The sequence below is a fragment of the Anastrepha obliqua genome, chromosome 1 (genome assembly GCF_027943255.1).
Source record: "Anastrepha obliqua isolate idAnaObli1 chromosome 1, idAnaObli1_1.0, whole genome shotgun sequence".
Lineage (NCBI taxonomy): Eukaryota > Metazoa > Arthropoda > Insecta > Diptera > Tephritidae > Anastrepha > Anastrepha obliqua.
Window position 1 is genome coordinate 128,899,243 of NC_072892.1, and position 13,880 is coordinate 128,913,122.

Below are 13,880 nucleotides of genomic sequence, written 5' to 3' on the forward strand. Positions count from 1 at the left end.
TTCCGCTTTTGATGTCACACGTTGGGCCTGCCATTGTGCAGAGTGGCAACTTTTTAATTAGTAAAATTGATGGGAAATTTATTACGCGCAAAATTATTACGAAATATTGTTTACGCTACTCGGTAAAGTGTGGTGCACTTTGCCGTATCGGTCGCTGGCCCATTTGCTTTGTTGCCAAAGCAGCCACTGCGCACAACAAAATGAACTTTTAACCGTAGCGATTCGAGGAAAATATGCATTTTATTGAAATTTTTGGCAATACACACTTATTTAGTTCACACACAAACTCCGATTTTTATAGTATAATTTTTGTGTTTCTTTTCAATCTTTACAGCCAACACATTTACTACGTGCACGAACTACATTTGTGGGTATTGCATTTTTCGCACCGTTATGGCGTCACCAACACAAATGGCGCCATTTCCGCATCCGCTGCACAAAAGCAACAGCAACAGCAACAACATTGCCGCCAACAAACTGCAGTGCCACACAAAAACCTCATCACAATCACACCTGAGGCGTCCACAATGCATCACCACCACCACCACTGCCACTGCCACTATTAGGGCCACACTGTTATTGTTTTGCCAGTTTCTCACGGTATTCTGCATTCTTCTAATGGCGACCGGAAGCGTGCGAATGGCACAAGCACAAGGTAAGTTGCAGCACAAACGAGAGGGGCACGGGTGAATGGCGCATAAAAGAGGCAAAATGACAGCGAACAGGAAATCCTTGCTCTGCCACTGACAAAACACTAACTTCTAGAACGAACGATGTGTGCTTTTTGTCTCACATTTTAATTATACTGTTTGTAATATTAATGCAGTGCAGCAAAGGATGTGAAAGGACGTGAAAGGGTGACAAAAAAGAGAAGTAGTTAGGTAGTGTGTAAAAGCAATGCAGTGAAATGTATTGTATAGTAAGTGATAAGTAGAAGGACAAAGTGTTAAGAAGCAGCACAAGGACATTGCCGAAAATGAAGAATTTTAAATTATTTTAGGGGACTTTGCAAGAAGCAGAACTGAATGCATATAAAACTCATACACGAGTATGTAAACTGGCGCATGGATGGCATTGTTGAATGTTCAAGCGAGTTGCTCTGCCAATTTGTGATGCTCTTAAGCAGCGTCTGAAGGTTGGTAGGTGGAGTAGAGTGGTTGTCGTAGTGACACACTTAGACCATTCAGAGATCCATTGTGATACCACTGGCACTTATCTTTACACTATGCGCTCTTTTTTAAACCATTCTGTAGCTTTTATAAACGAGCAAAGCTTCGTTAGTTTTAGATGCGCTTTATCCGCTACATCTGTTAAGAATGCAGTACCAAGAGAATGTAGGCAAGAGCAAATGTTAAGCATGTAGGCAAAAGCGAAGCCTCCTGGCCTCTGGCTAAGCCTGCACACTAACATAGTAAATGTCTGATTGTCTCCTTTTCTTCCGTGTTAAGACAGCTTCTACAAAAATCGTAGTATGCGAGTCCTAACATTTTGGTGTGGTTACCCACTAAACAATGACCAGTTAACCAATGGCAGTTAAGCTAACACTGGCCATGTTTCTTGCAACTTCTCCATTAAATCTCAGTAGGCTTTTTGAGCGACCGCGGTCCATTTCGGCCATATCTGTTCGCTTAGTTCGCATGTAGGGAGGTTTTGCCAAATTGTATTTGCCATGTTGATGGTTTCCCTGTCAATTAGTAATTTACAAGTGGCTATAAATATAGGTATCAACATTTTATCTAATTGGATATCAAGAATTGTACCAGTTCGAGCAAAATCATCTGCTTTGCAGTTTCCTGCTATACTCCTGTGGCTTGGAACCCAGATAAGGTGTACTTTGTAGTATTGAGATACGTCATTCAGGCGTTTAAAACATTCTGTGACTGAGAACTGACTTGGCAGCTGTTTGCTTGTCGTACTGCTCTATAGATAATAGGTTGAGTATAATGTTTAGTGCCTCTGTAGATGTAGTCTTAAAGGCCCCGAAGATGCAAAGGCTGGCCACCCTTTGTTCATGTTCCATGGTCTTTTTGATGTATTTCTTATATAAAGCCGGTCAATGTACTATGGCACTCGAAGTGTAAACAACTTCACAGCACTTACGCAGCTGATGCCCGAGGGAGTTGTTTCACTTGGCCGAAAACGGTCAATTTCCGAACATTGTGTTTTCTGACAAGAAAATTTTTCAAATTGAGCGATATGGTTTATTTTACAGACCGTTCGTCCGAAAATTTGAGTAATCGATTGGCCACCAGCAGACAGCGCCCGCCACAGATAATGGTTTGGGCCCCTGTAACTGCAGATGGGTGCTCTCCAATCGTTTTCATCGAGCCTGGCGTCAAGGTATATTATCGGGAAAATATTCTGGAGGTTGCTCTGAAGCCGTGGACAGACAAACATTTCGGTTTCAGACCATAAACGTTTCAACAGGACTCGGCACCGTCTCACAAAGCTCGAGTGAACCAAGATTGGCTAAAAAACATCGTTCATCCGAACATCCGAAATTCATAACGTCCACACAATGGCTCCCAAATTCACCAGACGCGAATCCGATGGATTATTTTTTTGGGCCATTTTAGAGAGGAAGATCGGCACTAAAACATTCACCAGTTTTGAGGCGCTGAAAAAAGCCATTGTCCCCGAGTGGGCCAAAATACTTGCAAGTCACTTTCGGTCTGCTTGCGATTCGTGTCTGGACCGTCTTGGCCTTGAGTCAAGACAAAAGGAGGTCATATCGAGCGAAAGTAAATGGAGTCTTAATTTTGTATTATTTTCTCACATTTTCTACTTTGAATTGAATAAAAGTAATTTTCCAAACTAAATTTATGGCCATTTTAAATTGGTTACACTTCGAGTGCCGGACGCCGTATACCGTATGTTAGGATTGATCTTACTATCGTTGTTTAAAGCCAATATACGATCGTTGGGAAAAGACCTCAGCTTAATCCAATTAACTTTTTGCAAGAGTTGAGTGCTATTGTAGCTCTTCTTAATATTAGTCCTAAGTAGCGGACTTCATCTCTAAATGACAGTGTCGTACCACCTAGTGTCAAAGGAGTTAAAATTTTTCTGGAATTCTGTGTTTCCTAGTAAATAAGATGAGTTCAGTTTTGTGATAGTTGACAATTTTGCTTTTGATAAGTTTCCAATCATGTTTAGTAAATCTTGCATGATTTCACAAAGTATATTGGGGTATTGCCTTCTTACTACCATCGCAATATCATCCACTTAGGCTACGATGTGAGTCCTCTCTCCTCTAAGCTCTTCAGCAAGAAGTTTATTACCAAAACCCAGAGGAGAGGGGATAGCATTCCGCCTTGAGGTGTTCATCTACTGACTCTGTTCCTGATCATCAAGACTCTTAGGGTTGCGACCACAAAGCTACTCATGAGCATGTTTTTGATGAATTCTACCAAAGTCTCAGAGATCCTGAAATTGGTCGGTGCCTTTATTATGGTGTCCGGTAGGACGCGTCCAACGTCCTCGATATCAAAGGAGGCTACCAGTGTGTATTTCTTGTTATAGATTGACTTTTAAATTTCTGTAGCAAGTCTGTTAAATGCCTTTTCTATGGATTTTCCTTTACAGTACGCATATTGCGAGATCTAAGCTGAGTGGGGTTGGTATTAGTAGCTTTAATATGCTCTTCTATGATTATTTCTAATGTTTTTATTAAAAATTAGTATAGGGTAGTTGGATTCAAATCTTTGGATGTTATGTGTGAGCATTTTCCCGCCTTAGGAATGAAAACAACTTTTACTTCTCTCCTTAAGGATGGAACGCAATTGAGCTTCAAAGTAGCATTGAATGTAACAGTTAACCACTCGATAATATAGTCGAGTAAGTTTTTTATTTGAGCCGGGAAGAATCCGTCTGGACCTGGTAATTTAAATGGTTAAAAATTGTTCTCTGCCCAGGTTATCCTAGTTTCAGTGATTATATCACCAATGGCACTATTAGATTTTTCTATTCGATTTTTCTCTAATATGTTATGTTATACGTTGCTTGGAAAGTGTTAAGTTAAAGTCTACTCGCTCGAGATAGGCCAACTCTTATCCGGTTTTCGGAGGTTTCCGGAGGAATAATGATTCTTTGTTAGGATTTTACGCAGTCTAGATGCTTCTGTGGTTCCTTCGATTTCTCCACAGAACGTTCTCTAACCAGACCTTATCACTTTCCTAACTTTTTTTTTATATATTTTAAATTTAATGTAATAGCAGTCCCAGTCTTTATACTCTCGTGTTGCTTTCGCTATATTAAACTGTATTCTACAATAAATAAATTAAGGTTGTTAGATCTTCAGCCCACCAGGGCGGTTTTTTCTTTCCCTTATACTTAACTATATGACAGATTTTATTTAGCGCTGTTCTACATACATCCGTGAGGATTTGTACGTGTTCGTTCAATGATTTTCCATTTTCAATAGTGATAGCCTCCGAATAGAATATGATTTTTTCGTCTGTTTTTGAGAATGTTTTTATGACAGAAATGCAATTGGGTTCTCGTAATTGCAAGCCGGTGGCACAAAAAGTGCTGCTACCTTTTTTTATTTTAGTTTCATTTCAACTGTGGGCAGCAACTAAAATGCAGCAAAAAAATTAGAAAAATTATATGGCAGTTTTTATGCTGAATTTTTCAATAGTCCTCGCAGTGGTAAACCAGTCAGCCACTCAAGTCTTGAAAAAAACAGCGAAACCGGCCCATCAGTAAATAGTCAGGGCATTGGTAGTGAGCAAAACTACAATCAGCAAATAATTTTGAGCCACCTGAAAAAGTTGGATATAATAACAACATTTGTGAATGATTTTTTTTTTTTTGTCGCAACAACTAGCAAGCACAGCACTCAGACAACATAAGTCCAATGCACTGCCCTTGGATTCCATTTTTAATTTTCTTTAAATCTATCCGACTTCCGAAGAAATCTATGTAGATTTTGTAGTGCCAAGGAGCGACCACCTTCCACCTTCTTAATACTTCAAAGCCAAATAGTGCAAAAGCCTGATTTGAGCGAAGGCCGGGCAGACGCAAGGATAGTGACCCGCCGTCTCATCCACCTCTCCACATGGCAGGGTGCACTGATAGTCCATGTGCTTCGCCCATAGAAAAAGTGCCCATCATCAGCCCATCCAGCTGCCTACAGTCCCTTCGACTTAATGACAGGAGGCTGATCTGCGACAGCCGGTCGGACATGACAGGTAACATCAATTTTGTCCATCTGCAGGATCTCTCAGCCTGCCAAGCCGCTTGTAGGTTGAAGTAACCCGTTTTCTAACCGTGACTTTGATGGCTGCAGAAGGGAGTGACAGAACTGACTCCGGGCCAAAGCAGTTGGCCTCAGAGTCCATCTGAGCTAAAGTGTCTCCTTACCCGCAATACGTGTCCTTACCTTACGAAGAAAATGTTTAAAGATAAGACTTAAAAGTTGTCATACACTTCATTTTCAACTCGTTTAGTTTAGTCTGTAACATGACCGGTATTGACAAACAGACTAGAGGTATACAATTCCCCTTACTACCAATGTAGATGTTAACAACATCTCCCATACCTTACAGTCCAGAGGTATGCAATTCCACTTACTACCAATGTAAGTGTTAACAACATCTCTCAATTCTCCTTACTGCTAATGTAAATGTTAACAACATCTGCCGTAACAGCGCCTTATATTTATGTAAACTAACAGTAGATAGCGTCATGTTGCGATTACTGCCCTGCTCATGTGTGGCTGCAAAACACTCAACCAGTTTCTTCACTTGTATGGTGTGCAGATTTAGCATCCAAAAATGAAAAAAAATATTTCGTGAAAAGCATGAGCTGATAATGATAGATTGAAGCAGGCTGCTTATGAATACATTGAAGGCCTATACAATACATTTTTGCTTTTAGATGATATACTATAAAAAATGTAATTTTAGAAAATTAAGCACATTATAAGGCATAAAATAATCATACATCGAAGGAAAAATAATTCTCTACTTAATTTTACACCGCTTACTCTTCATTTTGGTTCTACGAAATGCTTTAAAGAAACATAAACAAAATTTTTAAAAATTAAATAAAAATTAAAAAATAAATAAAAAATAAAAGCGAACTTGTTAACTTTTTAAGCTGGTGGAATTAAAATGTGTTTCACAAAAACCTTAAACTATTTTTAATTGCAACATTCAAACAAAAGCGCATCACAGATTTGATGATATCGCATTAATGTTTTTACCATGTTTTTACACATAAAAATCCATATGTAAATAATTTTAATATTTCTCCCGCTTAAATAAATAATGGATGCCTTAAGCTCGCATATTTAACGGTATTATCTTATAAATTATACAAATATCTATGAATTATCGCATAAATTGTTTACTCAGTAATATTTAGTTCGCATCGGAGCAGCGGGGCAAATGGATGTAGTATAGGGCACTGACTGGTATTAAGTGCAGGTAAATGCATTTATTTATATGTGTATGTATGTATGTACTAATATGTGGGATTAAATTATTATGCACGGTGTGCAAATAAATGCAGCATAAAGCGGTTGAGTTTTTATGTAATTCAAAATGAAAACTAGCGAATGACTCGAAATTCATACAAAAATTAAGTAAAAGAAAAAATTCGCTCTATTTGAAAGTTCAAACAGACATTGGCTGTTTTGATATTTTAATTTAAAAGTTTTAGTTTTATACTTTAAATTTTTACTAATAGGCACGCACACCTGCTTGTAAAAAAATTGGCTCAATTCGCCGTACTCTGCAATCAAAGAAAACCTCGAACCAAATTAACTACGAGTTTCAGCGGAAAGCAAAAAAACAAAAAAGAACAACAAATTTACTGCCACACATTCAAATTTCACGCTACGCTGGCATTTCGGCATTCCGACGCCAAAAGTATCACCAAAAGTGCTGCACATCACCTGTGCCAGTATTTCCAATGAAATCTATAAATTTTTTTCCTTTTGATTTACCTTATTTTTTAACTGTCACACGTTGGCTTTATTTTATTTTTAATTTGAAATTCTTTTGCAATGTTGGCATAATTTAACGCACCAGCGAAAATGTTCAATGAAATGTCATTCATTTACAAAAAAACAAAAAACGAAAAGAGCTTCAAAAAGAAAAAACGGTAAAAAATTTAAGCGAATAGATAAATTGGACGTCAAAATAAAGTTCGATTATCGGCAACCAGCACCGTAGAAACAGTAGGCAATGTTTTTGTGGTGTTGTTGCTTTATGAAATCATTGTTGTTTTAACATCAAACAGGCCCTCCCCAACAGAGCGGTCGGCGGGTATCATACAACGTTTTTTTCGGCAAACGGCGCGTTGTGTGGCAATAAATTTTAAAAGCAATACGAGCTCTAAGGACCAAAAATAATGAAATGGGAAAAAATGAGTAAACGTTAATTAATTAAAAATAAGCGAGAGTTTAAATAAAAAAATATTTTTTTACTTTATAATTTGTCTTTTTTTATAATCCCAGCAGATTTTATACGTTCAACGTATGTTTTTTTTTCTTCTTTTTCCTGCGTTTTTGCGAAATTTGTATAAAATTAAATGCAAATAACCTGGCATCAGGGTACTGGCAAGGTACGTTGTCTACACAACAACAAAATGTATGGACCCCATTTTAATTTTTTTGTTTATGAAATACTACTGGAAACACAATTTCGAACAGCAGTGAATGCTACGGGGCCACAACTACCATTTTTTGTAGACTGCACCAGAAAACTCGTAAATTGACGTGCTGTGCGGCAACCAACCTGTTGAGCGATAGGTGCTGGACTGCTAACATCAAAGCAATGGCTTTTTAAAATCCAATGTTTTTATTAATAAAAAACATTTGCGTACATTCTCAAAATTCCGACTACTTGCCACGAAATCTGACTACCTAAAATATTATAGAAAGAAACCACTTGCGTATAAATCTGCGCTAATCGAAGTAAGCGAGCACGTAGCCTAATGAAAATTAACATAATACATGGGCTGAAAAGTCACAGGCCTAAGAAACAAAGCACTTTTTTTATTCAAAATTAGTTTTATTCATCAACGCCGCTCTACGATTTATCGTTTTCTTCAAAATAGACCTCAGTTTCAGCCATAACCTCTTCATTCGAGCGAAATTTCTTACCGGCTAACATTTTTTTTTTCAAATCTGCCAAGTAGGAACAGCCAGTAATTGCTAGGAGCCAAATCTGGCGCATATGGTGGATGTGGGAGCAATTCGAAGTTCAATTCATGCAGTTTTGCCATTGCTTTGGGTGGCTTGTAGCATGATGTCTTGTCTTGTTTTTGGTCAACAGCGAGCAAACGCGGCACCCAATTTGAACAGAGATTTGTCATAGTCAAATGCTCATGCTATATAAAGTCAAAAGGCTCTTTTGATATCTTTACGACGTAAACTAACTAAAGCAACTTTTCTCTTCCATAATTCAAACGATTTTGTGGATTTTTCTGATGTTTACTGGTGTTACCACCTCATTTGGACGTCCAATGTGTTGTGCATCATTGGTGTCTCTACGACTACGTTTGAAGACAGCAAACCCTCTCTTTTATTGTTGTTTCGGTCGGAGCGAATTGAAGGAAGTCCCCATAACACTTTTCAAGCCATTGCTTCACTTGAACGGTATTTCACCCACCAAGAAGCAGTGTAAATAAAAAGTAGCTTCACTCTGAGTAGAATAACTCACGAACTAATGAATAGAATATCATGAAATTTTAACAGCTGTGTTTTCAAGGTTAGTAACTGAAAAAGAGATCCCATCTGTATGTTAGGCCCGGGACTTTTCAGCCCATGTGTTATAAATATCATTGTCGCTTTCATCCTTTATTGCGTGTTTGGCAGAGCTCCTCCTCCTATTTGTGGTATGCGTTTTGCTATCGGCCGACAAATGAATGAACCTGCAGTATAAAGCAGACTCCGAATAGTAGATATTTTTTATTAGCAGGTTTTTCATTGCAGAAATACACTCGGAGACTTGCCTTTACCTGCCGAATGGCGACCGCTATTAGAAATAAAAATGCCATCATTTGGTGTTTGCAGCCCGGAAATTCGAAGCCAAGCTCTTCCGAATGGTAGTCACGGATCAACCCATTTGGCCGTAGCCAAATAAATTCAGTGTTTAGGCTGAAATAAATACAAGTGGTGGCTAAGCCTAGTAAGCTTCAAATCAAGTAAAGATACACTAAACAAAAAAATGCAATTCCTGAAAATGCCTAGCAGGCAAAATTGGTTACCGGATCAGTGCAGTGTGTTCCAAGCAGAGGTGGCCGCAATCAAAGACGCAGCTGACTGGCTACTTACATGCGTAATAACTGTTAAGAAGGTAAATATTTACTCCGATAGCCATGTGACAATTAGGGCCCTAGGCTCTATTATGGTGGTCAGGGAATGCCTGGGATCTCTCCCGATTGCATCAGAATTCTTCGATATAAAGATAATTTGGGTACCTGGTCACAGTGACATAGCCAGAAAAGGGACCTGTGAGGTAGTATGCCCACGAAGAGAGAGGATCGGGATCGCTTTGACAACCTGCGCTCTACTCCTGGAAGGATGGGATTTGCACCAACTCAACGAGCGCTGGGCAAGTACACGAACGTGTAAGGTCGCGAAGTTCTTCTGGCCATGTTTGGATAGGAAGCGTTCCGAGGCGTATACATGCCGTGAGACTCGGAATTACTTCGATTCTTTTTTGCGTCAGCTATATGGAAGGTGAGGTGGAATCATCTAAGCACCTGCTCTTTAGCTGCCCAGCTCTCCCGGGACTAAGATTCAAGCATCTTGGTTCTCACTTCTTTTCTGCGCCTGCTGATATAGCAGGTCTTGATAACAAAAATCTGATGAACTTCCTCAGCAGCATAAAGAGGCTAACACAACCGGAAATTAGTCACCATTCATAGTCCCCAAATACTCAACCCTCCCCACCCCTTTCCTTTTCTTCCTATCGTTACTTTTTTCTCACCTCTTTTTGCCCTCTTGCAATGGTATCACAAAGGATGAACCAAACTTCTTTCGTCCAAGTGGGCCCACTCTCTGGGTAACCATTACTACCTAACCTAACCTAACCTTCTTGGCCGATTTCTGCACACGAACTCCTTTCTGAACCGTAGAACCAGATTCACACCACTCTTTAGCCTCTTGTCTTGATTTAGGGTCATGGTAATAAACCCCAGTCTCATCCATAGTGATGAATCGATGCACAATCAATGCAATAAATGTTGCTGAGAAAGTCGCTTTCGAATGTGTTTTGTCCCACTGTTACGGAATGCTGCACCCATTGTGCACACAGCTTTCTCAAACCCAATACTTCAGTGAAAATATTGCTTACATTGCCCAATGAAACGCCTAGGCCTTCTACTACTAAATCTCTTTCAGTCATTCGTCGATTTTCCATTACGATATCCTGTGTTTTTTCTACGATTTCTGGTATTGTTGCTGTTCCTGTTTATGGGCGTCCTTAACGTGGATCATCTTCAAGGCTTGTATGGCCTACGGTTTAAATTCAGCAACCCATCTTTCTGCTGTACTAATCGCGAAAAGTCCTTATACACTTTCAACATTCGTTCATAAATTTTCTTTGCTTTTAAACCCTTCAAAAATAAAAATTCAATCACTGCTCTATTCTAATAGAAACAACAAAACTTATTGAAAAACTTAGTAGATCGCCGATTTCATTCCAATTCAACTTCAAGATTATCCGTTGTCTAAACGATTAAAATCAAATTTTTATCATTTGTAGATTTCAGAAATTAATTCCAGCCAGAGCTATGAAATCTTACACTCTTGGCTGAATAAGATGCGCACATTCGCTATAAAAGCCCTAATAAGCCGTAAAAAAGGTTCGTTTCTTCATTTCCCAAAAACAAAAAAAATATTTGCAACTGATTGTAGGCATTTAAAGATTTAGCTAAGCTTTACTCGGTGACACTATTCGTGGTATTAGTATTTTTGAATAATCATTTTCAGTTTGAATTCAAACCCTTGCAATCGATTGCATATTTGAAATTTGGAAATAAATGCATCCAATTTAATTTAAATTGAATTCTCTAACAATGCAGCTTCTGCATTTGCATAAAAAATATCCAATGCGCTCTATTGAAATATGTTTACCAAAGAGATGTGTCACTTTTAACAACGCAACTAAATACAATCGCTAAAATAAAATCGCCATTTTCCTTAAAATGAAATACCGAAAATGTTTCGTAATTTTTGTCACAAACAAAAAAATTAAATAATATAAAATGAAAACATTCCACTTGATGCGAAAAAAACGAAACGTTGGCGCCGTCAATGTTGAAACAAGCGGCGCCACAATGCATTTGCAAATAAAGTAAATATGTATATGAAATAACAGTAAATCAAAAAATATTACTAAATATAAGTGCATAACACTACGGCACAAAAATTGCAATTCATATATGAAGATATGCGCAACATAAGCCCTGCAGGAAAACTTAGCAGTTCTTGCTACTTAATGGTCAAAATATTGATATGCTATCACTTTGTGGCGGAGTGTAGTATCGGCCTTAAACTTCTGCATCCCTCCTCCTATAGTTTGCAACTGGTTTTATATTAAAAAAAAAATTATTATAGAACAAGAAGCAGAACTCAAACTTAGGTATATCGCACTTTTCCACTCAAAACGTAAAAATAAGTAAATTATTAAAACTGAAAAACAGAAGAACAAAGTGCCGAATACGCCAGACTTTGAATTTAATGTACTGTGATATTTTTTTTTTTGTTTTTTTGTTTAGAATTTCATTAATAACTATTAAAAGGCAGATGTTTGCTAAATATACAGTGACTCACAGCTTATTTGATGCAGCCAAAAAAATTTATTAATATATCAAAAAATCGTTTAATTTTTTTATTTTTAAATAACATGTTTTGTTCAATAACAAAAAAAAAAAAACAAAAAATGTTTCTTCATAAGAAAGATATGGCAAATTAAAATAATTCAGTTACAGTTTTGAGGTCACAGCTTAAATGGTGCACTAAATTAAAAATATTCAAAAAACATAAGCACATTAATATTTCGATCCCATGATTACGGCTAATACTTAGTGGGGTATCCGTTTTGATTCAGAACAGCTTTTAATCGGGAATTCATAGATTCTACAAGTTTGTCTGTATAATCGGAACTTATTTTATCCCATTCTTCCTGTAGAAGCATTAGAAATATTATGGTTTGTTATTTTATTTTTCAGCACTGACCACAAGCTCTCAATAACGTTGAGATCTGGACTCTGTGCAGGTGTATGTACTACATGTGGGCAGTTCCAGATAAGCCAAGTTTTTTCAATACCAGACGTATGCTAGGCTCGCTGTCTTGGTAGAACCTAAACGAATCCCTAATGCCCATTTTATCCGCACAATGTTAAATTTTCGACGCCTGAATAGGATATGCAACCCCATACCATCACACTGCCTCCGCCGTGTTTAACTGTAGAGCGCAAATTACATGGTTGAAGCACGGTGTTTGGTTTTCTCCAAACGCAGGACTTCCCATCAGACCTGAAAAGGTTAAATTAGCTTCCATCTGCTAAAACAAAGGACACCCAGAACGAAACGTCTTTGTTTAAATGTTGTCTGCAAAACTCTATTCTTTGTTTTCTATTACGAGCATTAATCAACGGCTTATTTCGGACAGTCCTTCCATGAAAATTATCTTCGCGCAGAACTCTACGAACAGTTTCAGCGTTACAGATCTTGCCTAAGCATTTTTCGACTTCTTTCATTAATTTTGGAGCGCTTAAATCGGGGTTTTCTTTAACAATCCACCTCTTATCTGCATCACAGAATATTTTATTTGGCGCATATCTGCCCTTATCTTCTATCCTGTTTTCGTGGCGAAACCTTCCTATAATGTGCTGAACAGTTGAGGAACTCATAGTAACAATTTCTGCAATTTTTCATGGGCTTTTGTCCTCTTTATAGTGACGAACAAATTCTTCCCTTTTTTCAAGTGAGGTCCGTTTTCCCATTTTAAAAAACTTAAATTTTTTCAACTTTTCTTTACAAAATTTTTTTGAAAATGACTTAAGACGCTAAGCTAAACAGAAAAACATTCATTTCACCTTTATTGCATTCTCAAAGAAAATATAGAATAGACTGCATCATTTAAGCTGTTTGCATATTTTGATGAGAAAACTATTTGTTTCTATATTTTTTCAACAAGCTTTGATTTTATTATTGTTCTCTCTGCAGTGGTAAACAGTACATACATATCTCATTACAAGTAGTATACATTTTTTGTATTAAATTTAATAAACATTGAGTCATTTTCTTTTTTCTAAAAAAGTATTACCTACATCAAATAAGCTGTGAGTCACTGTATGTGGGGTTGCTAAAATATACAGCTTAAGTGCAATATTGAATGCAAAAGCAAATGCATCAGCTTTAACATAATACTTTTACGCCTGTTAACTTAACTTACATTCTAAAATACCGCCAATGCGAAAATGTTGTTTCGTACATATAAACAAAAGCAACAGCATTGTTGTAGTGAGTAATGTCTCTCAGTTAACACGCCGCCTGTTAACATTACAGGCTTATTAACATCAACATACACATGACCGGTAGTCGGGCGAAACGAGCATGTGTTTGGAGAGCAACTAAACTTTAACAGAGTGTTTGGTTTTTAGCATGTGCGAATAAAAACAAACAAAAAAACAGTAAATGAAACACTTATCACTTTGCTGTGGATTGGACTGAAACTTTGACATATCACCTTACAGTAACAGTGATCTAACTCGCTCAGCTTTGCTTTGAAATTTCGACACGTAATTGCACAAGCGTCAGCTTTATGCGAAAATCATGCAAATCAATTGTCAAACACCAAAACTGTCAAATCTCTTCGGGAAAAGTGCTGTAACACCCTCAGCTTTACTTTGATTGG

The 13,880-nt window shown here is 37.6% G+C and overlaps 1 protein-coding gene across 1 annotated transcript in view; it reads left to right on the forward strand.

Annotated features, from left to right (window-relative positions):
* The first annotated feature begins 393 nt into the window (after positions 1-393).
* LOC129236068 (mucin-2) overlaps positions 394-13,880 on the forward strand; it is a 79,459-nt gene continuing 65,972 nt past the window's right edge. The window contains exon 1 of the mRNA XM_054870256.1: positions 394-655. Coding sequence (XP_054726231.1) covers positions 394-655 — 262 coding nt within the window. The remainder of the gene's footprint in view (positions 656-13,880) is intronic.